At 43.1% G+C, this 21,685-nt stretch overlaps 1 protein-coding gene across 7 annotated transcripts in view; it reads left to right on the top strand.

The window, feature by feature from the left end:
* Positions 1-21,685, top strand: part of HAT1 (histone acetyltransferase 1) — a 109,884-nt gene that overhangs the window by 78,983 nt on the left and 9,216 nt on the right. For all 7 annotated transcript variants that reach the window (XM_033944425.1, XM_033944423.1, XM_033944424.1 and 4 more), the window contains one exon: positions 441-592. In XM_033944425.1, coding sequence (XP_033800316.1) covers positions 441-592 — 152 coding nt within the window. The remainder of the gene's footprint in view (positions 1-440; positions 593-21,685) is intronic.

Raw genomic sequence — 21,685 nt, 5'->3', positions numbered from 1 at the left:
TATGAATCCAAATAACCTTTTAAGACCATTTGAATTGCTTATTAGATGGGTCCAATAAAAGGTATCAAATTTCATTGAAGTCAGTTTCTATCAGGATTAATATAGCTGCTAGAGCTGTCATAGATTCAGATTCAAATAAAGGAAGGGTGCCTCAGAGTTGTGGTATTTATCTACAAATGTTGTTTACTAGGGTCTGTTTGTATATTTAGCTGCAGGCTGTTGCTGATGCATTCCAAATTAAAACCTGTTGGGATCATGGCTTAACAGATTTGTTGCTGCTTTTATAATGAACAATAAATTATGAAGATTATGCTGTGATTTAAGATGTATTTTGTTAGAAATATCTACACAAAGTATCAGGATGTTTGGGAAAGTAAGACAAAGCAAGAATACTGTGATATGACACAGTTGTGATCTTTTTTTGTGTGTATTTATCCCAGCTGAAGATCCATCTGAAAACTATGTGAAGCTAAGAGACTTTGTGCTTGTGAAACTTTGCCAAGATTTGCCATGCTTTTCCGATGAGAAGTTATTTCAAGGTTTCAGTAAAGAAATGGTTATGGAGACACAACAGAAGCTCAAAATAAACAAGGTATTTTTTTTCTTAGGCTGAGATGATTGTGGGTTTTTGTGAGGAGAGTGTGATGTACTGGTTAAAGCTACAGCCTCAGCACCCTAGGCAAGTCACTTAATCCTCCACTGCCCCAGATACATTATATAGTGAGTCTGCCAGGACAGATAGAGAATGTGCTTGAAGTACCTGCATGTAAACAATACAAATCCCAATCCCTTTCTTTTTTTTCAGTTTTATTAAGCCACATACAATGTGTACAATGTGGCTCATTGTGAAAAATAGAAATCATTTTTTATTAGATATGACCACGTGTGGATTATGCTGCAGACAAGAGCCCCAAAAGAATTTACTATGTCAAGCGAAAAACTGAAATATAGCATAAACTTGGCTGAGAAACAAAATGATTAATATAAAAGCTGTTTCCCTATTATGCCAGAATACAAATGGGTTTGTGGTGGTTTACGTCTTACTTTAAAGGGTTCCAACACTTGACATTCATTCACATAAATGTAACAGTTGCACTTAGAAGCTTTATAGTTTATGATTTCTATTTGCCTAATACCAAGGTGGATTACAATGAACATGTATAATTAAAACAAACAATACAAATTCACATAAAATACAGAACTGCAAATCAATTCATTGGAGCAATGACTCAGAGTTGCTCTCATTTGACAGAATAAATAGCGCTTCAGCAGTTCCTTAAAAGTGCACAATTCCATTTGATGATTGTGCACCATAGGCACCTTGTTCTACTCGAGGACCAGCATGCAAAAAAGAGCCCTTCCTGTAAGAGTATACAATGTTCCTTTGGTATAAAGTGGAACTTCAGAGCTATTGATAATATCGCTTAATAATGAATATCACTTTATAAAGAAAGGACTGTGGATTTGTTAGCTTGCCAATATGCAATTCTAGGTTTTATTTTTTTAAACTACAGTAAGAAAGACTATAATTTTAAAATGATTTTAATGAATGCAAATCTAATTTGCAATATTAACTTGTAATCATAAAAGGTATTTTAGACAATTGAGCTAAAAGCACAAAAATTCCGGGAGCCATGCTCACAGCTGTGTTGTGTCTGAATTCGCGTTATAACAGTGTACATTATAAGATAATTCTTTATTTATATACCGCAATGATAAGGGAGTGGTGTAATTATGTTTGAGTGGATCAGTTCTTAACATTTAATTACACTAGCGCACCTTGCTTCCAAGTTATTTTATCAAAAATCATGAATTTAGGCCCATGTGCTGTTGAAAATTTTTTGTTGTTTTGCATTCATATAAATTTTCAAGAAAATACAATCAAGTACAACAATGCCGCAAAGAAGCAAAGCTTTCATATATAACAAAACAAACAACAATGATAGCATCACCAAGGTCAACAGTGCAATGAACTCTCCGTCCCAACACCCATCCCCCCTCAACCCAGGAATGTGAGGAAAAAGGACAACAAAAACTCAAGTCAGGGGCAACCAAGTAAGACATGGCTGCGTGCATGCAGGGTTAAGGTATCCAAAAAAGGCTACTAAATAGTAAGCAACACTCGTCCCTGTTTAGTAGCCCAGTCAGATATATGCATGGTTTCCATAGCCAGGAGGTGTAGCATATGAGAGCGCCAGTGACCATAAGTAGGACTCAGAGGTCTTATCTAAAGAAAAAGTATATAACCTTCAGGCCCGAGAGAATCACCCGTCAAAGAAAATCTTTAAGGCCTCTGGGCAGTGGCGTACCTAGCATAGGTGACACCCAGGGCCCATCATTTTTTGAACCCCCCCATCTGTATGAAAAACATGATTTTTAGTAACAATCCACACGTCACACAAGAGTGTACCTAGGAAAAGGCAGCATCTTACATACTGCAGTGAGCAGTACATCAATAAACCCATTGTAAAACTAAACAAGCCAGACTAGTACAGATCAATTCTACACAGTCAATCCCAACAAAAAAACATGTCTTTTTGAACACACAGAACAGAAAACACCTTCGCTTAGTATGTAATCACAAACTAACCCCTCCCCCTTTTACAAAACTGTAGTGTGGTTTTTAGTCATGGTGGTAACAACATCTCTAAAAAATGCTCTACAGTTTTATAAATGGGGAATAGAATAAAATATGTAGACAAAGGTTAAACTGAAGTACCAAGAAGCTGGATTCTGCATACAATGCAACATCACAGAAACAGCGATGCATCTCCCCTAAAGCAAAAAAATAAATAAATAAATATAATTTTTTTCTACCTTGTCTTCTCTGGTTTCTGCTTTCCTCATCTTCTTGTCACTTTCTTCCTTTCATCCACTGTCTACCCTCTCTCTGCCCCTTCTATTTGGCATCTTCTCTCCTTCTATTCCCCTTCCAGAAACTTTATGCCTCTCCCTTCCATCTCTCCTTTCACCCCCATTGGTCTAGCATCCAACTTCTTCCCTTCCCTCCTCCAATGGTCTGGCATCTCTTTCCTCTCCTTCCCTCTCCCACACCCCCATGGTCTGGTATTTCACTCTCTCCTCTCCCTTCCCCCCACTTCCATCAGCATCTGCCCCTTTCTCACCCTTCACCATGCTTCCATAGCACCCTGACCCCCTTTCTCACTCTTCACCATTCTTCATACCACCCTGACCCCCTTTCTCACCCTTCACCATGCTTCCATACCACCCTGACCCCCTTTCTCACCCTCCACACCCTTCCTTACCATCCTGACCCCATTTCTCTCCCTTCACCACCCTTCCATACCACCCTGACCCCCTTTTTCTCCTTCTATCACCCTGCTATGCTCTTTTCTCTTTCCATCGAAATCAGCAAGGTCCCGTGATGACTACTTCTGCTGCCTCTGCTCCAGAAGAGGTAAGTGATGTCGGCGGAGGGCTGGGCCAGCAGACACAGGGATTTACGGCAATGTCCCACGATGACTGCGGCTGCCGGTTCACCTCCCCCTCCCCCGTCACCTATCTCTTCCGGAGCAGAGGCAGCAGAAGTAATCATCGCTTGACCTTGCTGCACTTCAGTGCGGTTGCCGTACATATTTCAGAACAGAGTCGGCAGCCGCGCTGAGGTGCCGTTTTCAGCAGCATGGGAGCTTTTGGACACGGCCGGCTGTGCACCCCCTTGAAGCGTGCACCCGGGGCAGACCTCCCCCCCCTCCTTGGTACTCCACTGCCTCTGGGTATAGGATGCTGAAGGTCAAAAAGCCAAAACAGACTATAACTATTACAGTGCCATCTGGTTTGTCACATACTGACGACCTTGGAGAAGATAGCAGACCAAAAAGTTCACATCTTGGGACAATCCCCAGAACATGTTGTGACAGGGTGGCTTTAGGGTAACCACATTTCGGGCAAGAGCCTGCAGAGACGAATGTTGCTCTATATGCACGCCAAGGCACTATGTACAACCCATAAAGAAACTTAAAGCTCATTTCAAAGTAGGAAATGCCAGACAAAAGGCCATGAAGCAATTTCAGGAAGCGTGGTATATGAGGGCCCTGCAACTTAATCCGCAGTTCAGTACTCTAAGCCTGGGCCACCTTGGCATAATTTAAAAGAGAAGAGAATTCCAACAGTGAATGGCAGAAATATTTTAGGGGTACCATCAGCTGGGCATATAACCAATAAACATCGGACAGAGTTTCATATGTGGTAGCAAGCAGTGTCGAGGAAGACAAATATTTCACATAGTGCTGAAGTTGAAGATAAGAAATACATCCAATCTACTCCAACTATGATTGTGCAACTGGGAAAGTGCAGATAGAGTACCCCCATCAGTAAGGATCTGATACAAATAGGAAATGTTTCCCCTCCTATTTGCCAGAAATCTGGCAGCTGTCATACCTGGTAGAAAGGAGCCATTTCCACAAATGGGTAAGAGAGGTGTAATTTGAAAATCTAATTTCAACTGGGCACACACTTGTTGCGGATCTCAAGGGAGCTAGAAAAAAATAATAGGGGTTCCTCAGGACTGCAGCCACAACCTGAGGGGTATGCAAGAGATAACTGAAATGATAGGGTTTCCAAAACTGGTTTCTCTCTACATCTTACTTCTATGAACTCCAGTAGAATTACAATCATGGATATGCTGCTTGTGACAGGCCTCTACGAATCTCCGCAAAGGCAATAAGCCCAGTCCACCCCCATCTATTGGCAAAGCCACCGGTTGCAAAGGAAGGCTTGGACGGCCGCCCAACCAAAGAAACCCACGAAGCATTTTGTCCAATTGACGCTCTACATTCCTGGAAAAGGACAGAGACTGCATTTGATAAATATACAGCCATTGAGGAAGTACCATCATATTATAAAGAGCAATGCGCCCCATCAAAGAAATGGGAAAATGCCACCGTCAGCAAGCATGATTTGGTCTTGTCCAACAAGGGCTGTATATTAAAATCATGTAGTAGAGTGATATACTGTGGAATTGTAATCCCCAAATATACAACTTTCCCAGGCGCCTAGGTTAATAGGAAGGGACCAGTCCATTGTGCTGGCAAAGTTGGTTGGAACGGAAGGGCTACTTATTTCTAATAGTTCAACAAGAATCCAGAGTGAAAACCATATTCAGCCAAGGCATCAAGCAGTTGAGGCAAAGAATGTTCTGGATTTGTCAAGTTAAGCATCAAATCATTCGCAAATGCCAAGGCTTTCAATTCATAATCAGCAATATGGAGGCCAGTGATTTGGGCATCTAGCTTCAAGGTTCTCAATAAAGGTTCTAGGTATAAAAGAAACAGTAACGGGGAGAGTGAACATTCCTGACGGGTCCCCCACAAGATAGCAAAGGGGGAAGAACAAGTCCCGTTGACCAGTATTGATGTACGAAGGCCAGCATATAAAGTGTGCAAACTATCCAAAAACCAACCAGATATTCCCATATGAGACATCGCAGGGAAGACGAAGGACCACTCCACCCGGTCAAAGGCCTTTTCTGCATCCAGACTAGCCAACTAGCCCGGTGTTGCAGTCGCCTGACCTTTCGCCAGCGTAGTCAAAACCTTATGCACATTCAGCACGGACTGGTGGCCACATACAAAGCAGCCTGTTTCTCCCCTATAAGCAGGAGTAAATAGGATGGCAATCTATCCGCTAACACCCGCACAAAAATCTTAAGATCAAAGTTGAGCAGGGAAATAGGGCGATAAGATTTGACATACAGAGGATCTTTTCCTGGTTTCAGAATTAGAATAATAAGGGTGTCTCTGGCACCTGGAGGAAATGAAGTGTCATCCACACAAGAATTAAAGTAACACATCAGCGCATCCGGGGCGCCTTGCAAGTGGACAAAGACTTGATAACCTGTTGAATTTCCACCGCTCTCAAAGATGCATTCAATGATTCTAACATCTGTGGGGTTAAACGCGGTAAAGAGGCGTCGTCCAAATACGCCTGTACCAACCAAAGAGGGCTGAGATGGCGAATCGGCTGTATACAGACGGAAAAAATAGTCCCAGAAGGATTTGGAGATCTTATCAGTTGCATTAGTAATGGTCCCATCGGATAGACGAATGGAGTGAACCAACCGAGGCCCACAATCAGATTGTGATGCACCACATCAACAAGCAAGGAGGCAATGCTCGATCCTTCTGCATCAAGGGTTGTGGACCTGCACCTCCTAAAATGGGATGTTGCTCAGAGCTGGTAAATTCAACAGTCTGGCAAACAGGCTGAGCAGAATGATAAAACCTCATTAGTGACTCCTCAGAATGGACATAGCCTGGGAGATCTTCCAAGAGTGGGGAACTGTTGGATCTTTTTCCACTTATCTCAACAAGATTCCTCAGTCCTACTTCAGACTGGAATTGCATGACAAACTAGCCTTAATTGTCTTTCTTTTTCATTGGGAAACAGGTGTTCTGTATGTATTATCTTCTATTCCTCTGATAGTGAAGACTTTGTTGAAACTCAAGCAGGATAACGGGACCATGATCCTCATTGCCACTTATTGGCTGTGGCAGATATGATTTCCTCTACTTCTGGAACTAGCTTCTGAAGAACCGTGGAGACTAGACTGCTTTCTGCACTTAGAGAGATCACTTCTTATCCCAGTTTCCAGCCCTGGCTTGGATGTTGAGAAGGTAGTAATTGATTTGCTTCAACTGCATGTGGGTGTCTCCTAAATCTTACTTTCTTCCAGAAAATAATCTACTAAGAGGTCTTGCAACTTTAAGTGGAGGAGATTTGCTGTCTGGTGTGAGGAAAAGGCCTTAAACCCCTTTTCCTGCTCCATACAAAAACTTCTTGAGTACCTTCTACATTTGTCAGAGTCTGGTCTCAAGATCAACTCATTTAGGGGTTCATCTCTGTGTAACTGGCACTTACCTTCACCCTGTGGAAGGTAAACCCATCTCTGTACAATCTCTAGTTGTTCGATTCATGAGTGTTGTGTTCTTACTGAAACCCTCTGTATAATCTCCTAAAGTAGTGGTTTTCAACTTGCGGCTCCAGGGCTGTGTGTAGCTCCTGAAGTCATCCATTGCGGCCCTCAAACAGCTGACATGCTCTTCAAATACTGTAAATGTGTTAAATTTCAATCTTGCCCACTTGATATAGTAAACTGGAAACAATCTCTTAAGTGTGTTGCTCAACTGTCCCATTTATGGAATTTGCTACTGTTGACAATGCAAAATAAAGTGAATTTTTAAACTCTGTGGCTCCCCTCATCCAGCTATTCTCTACAGCTTGGTCAACATCCAGAAGACTCCTTAACAGAATTCAACTAAACCTGCCATCCACAAAGTACCTCCACTATAAGCGAATCTTCCACTCCATGCTAACATACCTGGGAGTAAAAACCTGGAATGATCTTCCAGAAGCAATCATTCTGAAAAAACCTGAAGATTCACCTTTTTTTTTTTTTTTTTTTTATTATTCTTTATTTATATTTTGAACATATTATCAAGAATAAACTTCTTGTACAGAATATGATTGAGTCAGCATAGTATAAAACAAATGAAGTAACAACTATATGACAAAATTACTATTTACTCATCAAAATTAAAGTCCCAAAATTGAGATCCAAGATGTTCCTGAGTGAGAAACTATTAAAAGAAAAGGAATAAATTCAAATTGCAATTAGGCGGTCAGATGAGAATGGACCAAGAGTAAATTTATACATTGAGATTTTCTTTATCCCCTTCAAGGCCCCTCCTGGAGAGAAATCCTGTCAACTGAGAGGGTTCGAAGAAAATATAATTACAAGATTTGTACTTTACAATGCATTTGCAAGGATATCGTAAAAGAAATGATGCCCCCATTGCAGTGACCCCAGGCTTGAGAAGCAAAAATTCCTTCCTTCGTTTCTGAGACTCCCTTGTCACATCCAGAAATATTTGAACTTTATGTCCAAGAAATTCTTTATGTCTATTCTTAAAATAAAGCTGTAATATCCAATTTTTATCTGGTGATAAAACCACCGTAGCCAATAGGGTAGCTGGAATAGCTACCTCCTTCATTGAAGATTCCAATAATAATGTTATATCCATTTGTTCACCCTGACCTTGTTGTTCTAGTGGACGCTGTTCTTCCAAATTTTTTGATGTTGGCAAATAATATATTTTGGAAAAAGGAGGAAAGGCATCATGAGGAACATTAAGAACTTCACAAAAGTACTTTTTCAAAGCTTCTTTTGCTGATAGAGAAGGGATCTTTGGGAAGTTCAAAAATCTAAGGTTATTCAATCGCATATTATTTTCCATCATTTCCACCTTTCTCCTAAGATTAAGATTGTCCTTAATCAGTGTCGTTTGGATTTGAGTTACTTCAGTTATCTTTTTATCTATTTTTTCCACATTATTTTTCATCGATATATTTTCCTGTTTAAGTCCATTTATTTCATTTCTTTGTTCTAAATATTTCTCTTCTAGTTCTTTAATTTGTGGTGACAATGTTTGTCCCAAAGTAATTACCAAGTCCCAAATTGAGTCTAGGGTAACATTCATGGGTTTAGGAACAGAGAATATACTTGCTTGCATTGTCCCAGCTTCCACAGCAGTGGCAGTCTTCTCTCTCTGGTAACCTTGCTCCATTTCAAGTCCCCTTGTTGTTTTCACCGCAGTCTCGTCTTCCTCCAGTGCTTCGCCCATTCCAGCCTCCCGGGAAACGAAGTCTGCCTCCTCAGACTGACTACTCTCCCGTGGAGAGCTAGCACGCTGCGGCTGAGGGGGTGGGGTTCTAGCGTCGGGGCTCAGAGTCGACTCTAGCCCAGGAAAGCTTGCCGCGACCTCACTCCTTCCCGGCGATTCCAGCGGGCGACTCCCCGATGCGGCTACTGCCTCTTGGTTCGGACGCCGCAAAAAATCCTCCATGGACATCTGAAGAGGAGTCTCCAGGCGCCTCGAGGCTCCAGAAGCGCCTTTCCCTCTCCTCTTCGGCATCGAAACGGCACTAGGTAAATGTTATTCGTTAGAATCTCTGGCGGCGTCTCACTCATTCTCATCAAAGATTCACCTTTTTGACAACTAAATGTTCCAGCTTCTACCTGTCGCCACGTAGGTCTCTCCTCTTATCTCTCTTCAGCCCCGCTTTCTTCCCCTCTCCTTTTCCCTCCAGATCTCAAATCAGTCGCCTTGAGCTTGTTGAGGTTTGTGCAACTCACAAATGGAAGATTAGATTAGAAAAGCTGTAGAATCAATATTAGTATTAATTTTTTAATGTTTAATACCTAGTCTGAACAAGAAGATCAAGGTGGTTTACAAAATTAGTAGTATTTGTAAGCTTGAAATCTTTTGGTGACCTTAGAACTTTCTCATATTCACACTGTGGCCCTTTACATGAAAAAGATTGGAGACCATTGTCCTACAATGTCATGGAATTTCAGTATCATTCTCGCCCAGACGATGAGGACTCCATTTGAGCCACCTAATTCCTGACATCTGATGTTTTTGGCCTGTAAGGTATTCTTGGTGGTGGTCACTTCAGCCCGCAGAGTAAGTGAGCTGAAGTGAGTAGTTTTGCTCCCACATCCTAAATTACTTCCTAAGATTGTATCAGAATTCCATCTTAATCGGCCAATTGTCCTGCCAATATTTTTCCCTAAACTGCATGCCCGTTTCAGCAAAAATGCACTATACACTTTGGACGGCAAGAGATTCTTGACATTCTATCTGGAGCAGGCTAATGCCCATAGACAGTTCACCAGCTTTTTATTTCTTTTGACCCTAAGAGGCTGAAGACATCCATCAACAAACATACTCTATCCCAGTGGCGTACCTAGCATTTGTGACACCCGGGGCCCATCATTTTTTGACACCCCCCCCATCTATATGAAAAATATGATTTTTAGTAACAATCTACATATCGCACAACAAGAGCGTACCTAGGAAAAGGCAGCATCTTAAACACTGCAGTGAGCACTAGAACACCAACACATACATTGTAAAACTAAACAAACCAGATCCTGCACAATCAATTGATCCAGTACAGTCGATGCCATGTCCCTTTCATACACACAGACAGATACACCTTTGCCCAATATGGAATAATCACAAACTAAAAATAGAAATATGTAGACAAAAGTAAACTGAACTGCCAAGAAACCAGACTCTGCATACAATGCAACACCACAACACCACAAAAACAGTAATACATGTCCTCTAATACTGTGCAAAATATAAAGACAGTAGATGTAAATTTGAAAAACTGATACATAACAATCACTACTTTACAAATTAACAAATAAAAATAAAACAAATAATGAGAAATATGAAAATACCATTTTATTGGACTAATCCCCGTAAGCTCGGTCCTCATCCCCACAAACCACCTGATTCCATCTACACAAGCCTTGAATTGTTTTATATTGAACTTATTATATTAAAGTATAAAAAGATACAATATTCTGTACAATTGTTAATTTATAAATCAGCGTCTTCTCCCCACTCTCTCTTCCCCATTTCCCTTCAGTGTCCTCAGCCCACTCTCTCTCCACTTTCCTTCAGCGCACGCACATAAAAACAAGCAAGTAATTTTATATCATTTTCATTCTATTAATTCATAGAAATTAAAGTCTAAATAATGCCAGTCACATAATAAAACATAATTTTACAAAAATAATTACCTGCAGTCAAGCCTGCAAGGATTACTAGATGTCTTTCAGCAGCTCCCCTCCCTCCCTCCCCGTTACCTTCGTGGCCAAGTCAAAATGACCAACAATAAAATTTTAAAAACACAAAGCACATTGTACGCAGAGAAAATGTTAATTATCATTTATATTCCGCGGGTTTTCAAAGAGGTCAAGGCAGATGACTTTATGCAATGTCACCTCAGTAACAGCTATACAAAAATAGACAAATATACCCCCTCCCTTTTTATTAAACCGCGATAGCAGGGAGCTGCGCTGAATGCCCCACGCTGCTCTTGACGCTGCTTGCGCTAAAAACTGCTATTGCAGTTTAGTAAAGGGGCCCATAGTGCAAAATATAGACAGCATATATAAATTCTCAAAACGGACACATTTTGATCACTAAATTGAAAATAAAATCATTTTCCCTACCTTTATGTTTGGTAATTTCATCAGTCTCTGGTTGCACTTTATTCTTCTGACTGTGCATCCAGCGTGCCAGACTTTAAGAATAAATGGGATACCCATGTGGGATCCCTACGAGGGTCAAGATAAGAAAATTGGGTCATTAGGGCATAGACAGGGGGTAGGTAAGCAGAGTAGGCAGACTTGATGGGCTTTAACCCTTTTCTGCCGTCATCTTCTATGTTTCTATGTTCTTTCAGCCTCCTGTATGCTTCCTCTCCTCCAGACCTCATTCCCTCCCCCAACTTTTTCTTTGTTTCATCCTGTCCCCTTCTTTCTTTCTCTCTCTATGCCCCCTTTCTTTCTGTATGTCTGTCTTTCTCTCTCTCTCCGTGCCCCATTTCTTTCTTTCACCCTGCCCCCTTCTTTCTTTCTCTCTCCATGCCCCCTTTCTTTCTCTATGTCTGTCTTTCTCTCTCTTTCCCCATGCCCCATTTTTTTCTTTCTTTCACCCTGCCCCCTTTCTTTCTTTCTGGATCCCTGTCCCCCTCTCCCCCTTGCTTTCTTTCTGGCTCCCTGGCTCCCCCCCTTTCTTTCTATCTCCCTTCCCTCCCCCATGCCACCGCTGCTACCACAACCATGCTGCCACCACCGCCGGGGAAAGGCTGTCACTGGCCATCGGAAACAGGCTGGCGCCAAATTCGCCCTCCTTCTTTTCCCGCCGGCCGACCAACTCTGGCTGCCCGACATCAATTCTAACGTCGGAGAGGACGTTCCGGGCCAGCCAGGCAGCGATTGGCTGGCCCAGAACGTCCTCTCAGACGTCAGAATTGACGTCGGCCGGCTAGAGTTGCTCTGCTCGGGGAAGAGAAGCAGCAGGGAGGGAGAATTCGGCACCGGCTTCTTTCTTTCCCCGGCGGCAGCCTATTCCCCGGTAAGTGGCCAGCTGAACACCCCCTCGGGCCTTGCACCTGGGGCGGACCGCTCCCCCCTTGGTACGCCACTGCTCTATCCTATTGGTTGGCAGTATTTCCTTTAATTATACTCAAGATGAGCTGACTCTAGAAAGTCATATCATGGCTCATAAGGTCCAAGCCATGGCTATGTCTGTTTACCCACAAGGTCAGCCTCATTCATGACATTTGAAGAACTGCAGTGTGGTTATCAGACCACACTCACTACTGTTTAGAACAGGCCTGCACAATTCAAAAATGATCTGGGGCCGAAACAAAGTATGAAAATGTAGCGAGGGCCACAGGTAGTGGCCACGGCTCGAGGCAGCCAGAAGTGTGCCATGATGACATCACACGCATGCTTGACATCATCACATTGACATCCACGCATGCGCAGAGGCCGTCCAGTACTGGCCCTGAGATGCCAGTAGGGGGTGCCAACGGGGAAGAGGGCAGGAGAGAAGGCGAGGCACAGGTGGTGGCTGATTGCCTACAGCAGTGTTTCTCAACTACTTCAAGCTAAGTACCCCCAACCACAGACCTCTCAAGCTCTGCCCAAGATCCTGCCCCCTTTACTAATTGTAATGCAATTTTTTCCTTTCGTTTTTTACATACACACAATACACACAGCAGATATAAATTCTCAAAACTGACAGATTTCAATCACTAAATTGAAAATAAAATACTTTTTCCTACCTTTGTTGTTTTAATTAGTTTCTGGTTGGACTTCCTTCTGACTGTGCATCCAACATTTATTTCACAATCCAGTCCATCCCCTTTGGGTCCAGGTCTCTATCTCTTTTCCCTCTGCTTACCCTCCCCAGACCCAGTGTCAGTTCTCCTTTGTACCTACCACCTTTGTTCCAGGTCTCCCTCTCTCTCCCTCCTCTGTTATGATCTTCCATCTCTCTGTTCTTCCTCAGGATCTCTCCCCTTCTTGTCTCTTCTGTCTGCACCTCCCATATTCCAGCATCTGCCTCCTGTCTTTCTTCTTTGGTCCAAGACTCTCTCTCTGTCTTTCTTCTGCTTACAACGCCCCCCCCCCCAAATATCCAGCATTTGTTCTCTTTTCTTCCATGTCTTTCGCTGCCTCTCTCTCTCTTTCCACCTTTCTGCGGTCTCTTTCTTCCCTCTATATACCCCCAAGTCCAACATCTACCCCTTCTCTTCTGCCTCCCCCTTTGTTTCAGGATTCTCCCTCTCTCTATCTTCCTTTTGCTAACATTTTGAGTCCTCTCCTCTCTACCTCCTCTAGTCCAGCATCTGCCCTGTCTTCAAGTCTTGTTTTCCCATCCCCTCCTCAAGGATCTTTTCTGCCTTTCTCTCCCCCTTCCCCCAAGGTCCATTTCTATCTTTCTTTCTAAGTAGGAAGCAATCAAACCAAAGTTTTTTGGGTGCTGAACAAACTTTTCATTGAAGATCTCCTTCTCATTGTCTGTCCAAACATTCATGAATTGCATGTCTTTATAAAGCTTCATGGGATCTTCCATCAATCCATTCATATTAATAAACTTAACCCGTCTCTGCTCAGCATCAAACATCATGGGAGGCATGACAGACAGTTGCTGCATCTGTTTTTCATGGTTCTCTTGTTCAGAAAGCCCATCAATGATTTCTGAAATATCATGTTCACTTCTAGCGATAGATGCAGACAGACCAGCCCCTCATTGACCAACCCTTTGAAACCATTCTTGCTGCTCCCTCTGTTTGCGAATTTCAGAGAACTGTTTCTCCTAGTATTCTCTAGTTTTGGTTTCCTTGGCCTTCTGGTTAGGATTGTTCTCAATTCTATCCACTTTCTTCTCCAAGGCTTCCATTAGTTGATCATAACGTTGACAAATTTTCTGCTCCCTCTCCCTCCCCCCCTTCCCCCGGTTGTCCAGATCCAGCTTCCCGCTGGGGCCCTCGCAATGGGCTGAACCATACCTTTGCTGCTTCCTACACCCAGTGAGAGGTCATTTTCCAGGCTGTGACCACCACTAAGCTAAACTTTGCACAACATACGGCCTGCGGGCCGCACGCAGCCCAAAACAGCTCTCACTGTAACCCGCACCCGATACGGCTTTCTCTACCGGCTGTCTTCCTTGGCTTCCTCCTCAGCATCCTCTTTAAAGCTAATTATGACAGCCTGCAGAGCAAACCTAGCAGGTTGCCATTGGCCTCCGCAGCATGTTTCCTCTAACACTGTCCCACCCCTCCTCTGACGTCAGGGGCGGGACTGCAGCAGAGGGAACGTGCTGCGGAGACTGACAGCAGCCTGCTAGGTTCGTTCTGCAGGCTGTCATAATTAGCTTTAAAGGGGCGGATCCAGAGGACACTGAGGAAGAAGCCAAGGAAGACAGCTGGTAGAGAAAGCCATATCGGGTGCGGGTTGCAGTGAGAGCTGTTTTGGGCTGCGTGCGGCCCGCAGGCCGTATGTTGTGCAGAACTGGTTTAGAACATGATTCTTGATGTAACAGTTGATTTGACCAATCAGTCCTACAGAATCTATTCAGGATGTGTAGAATGCAGCTCCACCCCCTTAGGCCCATTTTGTTTCTGTTCCAGGCTGTAACAAACATAAGTTAAACTTTTTTTTAAAGGAGGTGGGGTTTATAAGCATTAGCTTGCTGCAAGCTTTGTTCATTTTTTTTCCCTTTTTATTTTTGAACAGCCTGGTAGCTAGCATGTCTATATTATGTCCTGCTTAACCTTGGAGAAAGTGAAGTTACTCAGCTGTAGCAGGGATTCTCTTGAGGACAGCAAGACACACATTCACACCCTGCTCTCCTCCTCTAGGAATTATATTCTATATGCTTTTTAATAGACTGGCTAGTCCGACACGATCACAGCGGGAGGGAAGGTGCACATACATGTGAACAAACAAAGAGTAGGCCTCCCAAAAGCAGTTGGGAATATTCCTGTGCTGGGTTCTGTTGGATACATCGCCCATACTTATGAATGTGTCTTGCTTTCTTTGCAGAACACCTGCTACAGGTAAGCAACTTCGCTATTTGTGACGAGCTTTTGAGAGTTATCCTGGCTGTAACTGTATTGTTCCTTCACTGACCTGGTGAAAAGAGGGTAACTCTTGAAAGCTTGTCACAGATACATTTTTATTGGACTTTAAATCAATATAACATCTAAAGCTTGTTTGCTAACCTTTATTTCTACAGATTCAGAACTGGGTAAGTTGGATATTAAATGACAAAATCCATCCTCCCGAGCAGGCATTTTTTACAGTCCTGACATTGTTTGCCTGCACATCCTTTATCTCATGATTTTCCAGCAACACTCTCCAGTGGAAAAATAACCCAAAAAATAGAAGCATACTTTTAAAGATGTTCCCTGCCTTCTGGTGTAGAGGACCCCAGACAAACATAGGGTTAACCCTAAGAAGAAGGCATTGAGGAGGGAGGATTATATGACATTTTTATGGAGACCTCTGATAGTAGGAGGCCTCTTCATCCCCCCTCCCAAGTTGCCTGCCAAAAATCTGGCAGACCAAGTGTATGCAAATAAGTTATAAATATTCATTGTGACTCTCTTGACAACCAGGTTCTCAAGGATCAGATCTGGGAACTGCTGCCCTAAGTGACTGAAAAAAGGGACACATAATGAACATTCCCATTATGTATATAACAAGTAGAAATTTGCATTTGTGACTGAAATGTGCAGTGAATATTATAGGTTAAAAATACTAAAAAAAAAACCACAAAACCTGATGGATAGGATACAGATCTTCAAGATAAAGCAGACATCCTTAGCTGATGTATGAATTATCTTTCCTTTTTTTCAGCAAGGGATAAAGAGATGCTGGATTTTTTTTTTCAATTGAATGAAATAGCTCATCTCCTTATTTCTTGCTTTGAATATCATATCAGTGTTATACCCATCATAGCATATTTTATGGTAGTTGATAGGATTTTACAGTAGCTTTAGGAAGCATTAGGACTAAAACACAGAATCCTTAAAAAGATATATACGAGTCGTGGTCTTAATAAGTCACCAATATCATTAACAAAGCTATATATGTAAGAGGAGCAAAAACTATGAGTATCTAGAAGAGTTTTTCTGAAACTGGACTTGAGGCCTCAGATGGTCTGATTTTTCTAAATATTTGCAATGAATATGCATTAGGTACTTGCATATGCTGGGGTCTCCAGTATATGGATAATCATCATGGATGTCTTGAAAACGAGACTTTTTTTTTTTTTTTTTTTGATAGATGAGCCTCCAGGACTGCATTGGAAAACATTCACTCTGGATTTGCAACAAAGGATCAGTCCAGCCCACAGTGGCAATATCATGGGACGGTGTCCCTGCTTCGGTCTTCCTCTTCCTAGTCTCACTTTGTGCTTGGTTGATCCTGTTTACTTCCTTGGCTTCTCACTTTCTTCCCCCACTCCATTTGGAAAGAATACTGAGCCTGTGTTGACGGGCTTCTTTCCTTTTGCTCTAGTCAAAACATGTGACCTGAACAATGTTGGAAAGAGGGGTAGACACTTAACAACTGTCCCTAACTCTTCCCAGACAAGCTGTGAAGAGAATAGGTGAACAGCAGCATGATTCACATCTTTGTGCCTATCAGAACTCAGTTTATTGGGAAACAGGCAGCAGCAGATAGAACATTGTCAATTACTTTTATCCAGCACAGACTCTGTCCCTTATCTCCGTTATTATTCGTTCTTACTTTAGACCCCCTTATTCGGGATATATATGCAATGTCGTCTATACGAGGGATTGATATCGGAAACACAACTTTTAAATTCTCGGCTTTTGCAGATGATATTTTAGAACACCTCACGGATCCTTTGCCTTCTTTAACGGCATTATTGGAGTTGATTAAAACATATGGTGAATATGCAGGTTTCCATATAAATTTAGGTAAATCAGAGGCGCTAGCGTCCTCTGTGGCGGTAAAGGCCTTACGGGGGTCGGAGTTTCCATTGACTTGGGCGCAAGGGCAATTTATGTATTTGGGGACAGTAATGACTATGTTGACTTCCCAATTATATTGTCTTAATGTGGATAGGCTTCAACAGAATATGGAACTATTGTTGGATACCTGGCAGACGTTGCTCCTTTCTTTAATGCTTGGTCAAGCTGTTTATCTTTCCTAAATGGTTGTATATGTTGCAAACTTTGCTGTTATGTTTACTCAAGAAAGATTTAAAGATCTTTTTTAAAAGAATTACTCATTTCTGTTGTGCTGCTAAGAAACCTAAATTAAAGTTGACATATTTGCTGGGTAATTGGAATAGAGGGGGGTTGGGTTTACCGGATATGCGGGTTTATAATTATGCGTGTTTGCTTCGTCATTTGGATGATTGGGTAAATGTGACAAGCATTTACACTCCACTTCAGATGGAACAGGAGTTTTTAGCTCCTTATGACATATTTGCGCTACTACATAGTGCACGGAATGCATTGCCATCTCTTATTCGTTCAGGTGTAGTATTTAATACTTTACAGATGGCATGGCATTGGCTTGTGCAATTATTGGGAGGGAATCCGATGGTTACTGATCTCTTGCCTTTGCAGGGTAATCCGGCTTTTCTTCCAGGTAGAGACTCTAGGGAGTACAGATTATGGGGAGCAAGAGAAATTTTAAGATTGGAACATATACTGGGAGATGAGGGGGAGCTATTGACTCATGCAGAATTGTTGGCTAAGGTGGGGGAGACTTGGGGTGCGCAGTTTGCATGTATACAAGTGGAACATTATGTGAGATCCCTTGACAGAGTATAGTTGAGTTTGCATTTGGGTGCTAGATTGAGAGAGTTGTTTGCTCAGGAGGAAAGGTTGTCTCTTTCGGTGTCTTGTATTCATTCTATTTTGCAAATACTACAACCAGACAAGGACTATCAGAAAATTCAGGATAAATGGGAGAAAGATTTACAGCTTAATTTGAGACATGTTGCCTGTACTATAAGAGCGACACCTGGGGTGACTTCATGTGCATGGTTAAGAGAAACGTGTTATAGGGTTACATTACATGCCTATTACACACGTACACAATTGTTTTATAGTGGAGGTCTTCCTTCACCTTTATGTCATAAATGTGGGAGGGATGGTCATACATTAGGACATGCATTTTGGTTTTGCCCCATAATTCAGCACTTTTGGAAGCGAATAATAAATTATATGTCAAAGATAATTGGAAGATCTTTGCGCTGTTCTCCTTCTCTCTTTATTTTGGATTTGCCAGAAGCTTTTGGCCATTTGCCTAAGGGGCATAAGGCGCTGTGTAGGAAAATGAGTCTTTTGGCTAGAAAATGTATACTTCAATATTGGACGATCCCTGATCCTCCGAGGTTTTGGCACTGGCGGAATCAATTACATCAGTTGGCCATTTGGGAAGCTAGAGATGCTGGAATTACAAGAAAGCGAAAGATGTTGTTTATACAAACTCGGGATTCATATTTGCAAGCTTTGCATCCTAAGGGCCGTAGTGCGATTTTAAGTTGGGTCTCTTAATTGGGCTTTTATTTAGTTGAATGAAGAGAGTATAATTGGGAAGAGAGTACCATTGGATGGGGAGGGGAGGGTATGGAGAGGGGTGGTAGAGGTTATTGAAAGGTTCAAATACATAGTTATATATAGATAAAGTGGGGGTTTATTGAAAGTGGAATTTGTTTTTTTTTATTATGTATATTATATTTGATGCATTATTGTTGTGCTTTGATGTTGTATTTGTTGTATTTCATGATGTTTGCATCGGGAGACTGCAGGTTCGAGTACAGGAACTGGAGGGACTGTGCACCATAGAGGAACAGTGCTGGGCAACTGAGGACACCGCCAGAGAGGACCACATCATGGAACAAGTTAGAGAGCTCGAGAAATTCATCATGGAGGCCTGCAGGATGATAGAGGCACAGGACCACCAGCACATCAGGGGAGAACTAACAGTGGGACGACAAAATCCACCAGACACCATGGGAGTAGGACCTTGCGGAGAATCTGGACAAGCAGATGAGGAGGAGACCCAACAGAACCCGGAGGAAGGACTAGCGGACTGCGCCACTGACACAGACCTGAGACTAATGAGACAGCTGAGGAAGAGGAGATCTGCTATCGTAGTGGGAGACTCAGTCCTGAGAGGACTGGACAGTCACATAGCTGGAGGGAGAGAGGACCGACTAGTGACATGTCTCCCGGGGGCAAGAACGAAGGACGTCATCGACAGAATTGAGAGGATCCTGGAAAGGGCCGAGACGGAGGAGACAGCTGTGGTAATCCATGTTGGAACCAACGATGTCAGCAGGAGGAGCTACAACAGGACTGCACTAACTGATCAGTTCAGGATCCTGGGGAGGAAACTGAAACTGAGGGCAAGGAAGATAGCCTTCTCAGACATCCTGCCAGTACTGAGAGCAGACGCAAGGAGGCAGAGTGAACTACAAGCAATAAACGGTTGGCTCAGGAGATGGTGCGAAGAGGAGGGTTTCCTTTTTGTTCGAAACTAGACAACTTTCTTGGGAAAGAATAAGCTCTACAGGAGAGACGGACTGCACCTGAGCACGACTGGAACAAGGATGCTGGCACGCAACATCCAGAGCGTCATAGATTTGGCTTTAAACTGAGGAAGAGGAGAAAGCCGACAGTCGATCTGACACATCGGACAAAAGTATCAAATAAGGATACTGAGCAAAGACATTGTAAAAGAGGGCTCGGGACTGAGTGGGAATTTTTTGAAAAAGGACCTAAGGATGCAATACAGGGGCCCAGGGCCAAGGACACTGAGCAAGGACATTGTAAAAAAGGAATTGGGACTGAGTGGGAAATTTTGGGAAAAGGACCTAAGGACGCAATGCAGATGCCCAGGGCCAAGGACATTGAGCAAGGACACTGTAAAAGAGGGCTCAGGACTGAGTGGAAATTTTTTGAAGAAGGACCTAAGGACAAATTGCAGGGGCCTAGGGCACAAATGAAATTGGCAAACAGGACTAACAGAGAACAATGGAATCCAGAGGGACAACCAAAAATGGGGAAACAGGCTGAGGACGAAACAGACACACCACAGGAGGAGGATGACCGAGACGAGGCTTGGGGACTGGCAACTCACGAGGGGGTCGCCAGGAGCGCCAAACCACGAGGAAAACCTGCAAGAAAGGCGAACAACCGGGACTTACATTGCCTATACACAAATGCTAGGAGCCTAAGGGCTAAAATGGGAGAGCTGGAAATCTTAGCCAACAAAAAAGGCCTAGACATAATTGGAGTCACAGAAACGTGGTGAACTGATGACAATAAATGGGATGTGGCTTTACCAGGGTTCAAACTCTACAGGAGAGATAGGTCACACAAAAAGGGTGGAGGAATAGCGCTATATATAAAGGATTCCATACCTTCAACCAGGATGGAAACAACAACAAGGGCGGATGACTTGAAATCACTATGGGTTAAGCTATCCGGAGGAACTGGAGCAGACATAAAATTGGGTCTGTACTATCGCCCACCGGGACAAACGGAAGAAATCGACCAGGATCTGGAGGCTGAACTGGGGCAGGTATGCAAAAACGGAAGTGTGGTGGTGATAGGGGACTTCACCTACCCGGGAATAGACTGGAGTATAGGGCACTCAAACTGCACGAGGGAGACCAAATTCCTGGAGATCACGAGGGACTGTTTCATGGAACAGCTGGTCACGGAACCAACACGGGGAGATGCCACTCTTGACCTAATCTTCACCGGACTAGGGGGACCCGCTAAAGAGGTGGCGGTACTAGCCCCACTAGGAAACAGCAATCACAACACGATCCAGTACAGGCTAGAAATTGGATCATCAAAGGTGAAAAGAACTACAACGACAGCACTGAACTTCAAAAAAGGGAATTATGATGACATGAGGAAAATGGTGGGAAAGAAACTCAATGACACCGCAAGGAAGATGGAGTCCGTAGAAAAAGCCTGGACCTTACATAAGGGCACAGTGCACGAAGCACAAAACCTGTGCGTCCCCAAGTTCAGGAAAGGGTGCAAAAAAAATAGAACAAAAAACCCAGTGTGGATAACAAATGCAGTGAAAAAGGCAATAAGTGACAAGAAGGCATCATTCAAAAAATGGAAAAAGGACCAATCAGAAGACAACCAAAAGGAGCACAAAAAACATCAAAAGGAGTGTCACCGAGTGGTTAGGAAAGCAAAAAGAGAATATGAAGAGAGACTGGCGGGGGAAGCAACAAACTTCAAATCATTCTTCAGGTACGTCAAGGGGAAGCAACCAGCAAGGGAGGAAGTGGGACCCTTGGATGATGGAGGCAGAAAGGGAGTGGTAAAAGAGGAAAAGGAGATAGCTGACAGGCTAAACGAGTTCTTCACTTCAGTTTTCACGAGGGAGGACACAACCAACATTCCGGTACCTGAGGAGATCGTAAAAGGAGATCAGGATGAAAATCTGATCCAACTAGAGGTGAGCAAGGTGGATGTCCTCAGGCAGATAGACAGGCTAAAGAGCGACAAATCGCCAGGTCCGGACGGCATTCACCCAAGAATACTCAAGGAACTAAGGAACGAAATAGCTGAGCCACTTCGACAAATATGCAACCTATCCTTAAAAACTGGAGAGATTCCGGAAGACTGGAAAATAGCAAATGTCACACCCATCTTTAAGAAAGGCTCAAGGGGAGACCCAAGAAACTACAGGCCGGTGAGCTTGACCTCGGTCCCGGGAAAGATGATGGAAGCGCTGATTAAAGACAGCATCTGGGAACACATCGAAAACACT

The sequence above is a fragment of the Geotrypetes seraphini genome, chromosome 5 (assembly GCF_902459505.1).
Source record: "Geotrypetes seraphini chromosome 5, aGeoSer1.1, whole genome shotgun sequence".
Classification (NCBI taxonomy): domain Eukaryota; kingdom Metazoa; phylum Chordata; class Amphibia; order Gymnophiona; family Dermophiidae; genus Geotrypetes; species Geotrypetes seraphini.
Note: the sequence above shows the minus strand (reverse complement) of the source record. Positions and strands in the feature narration are given on the sequence as shown.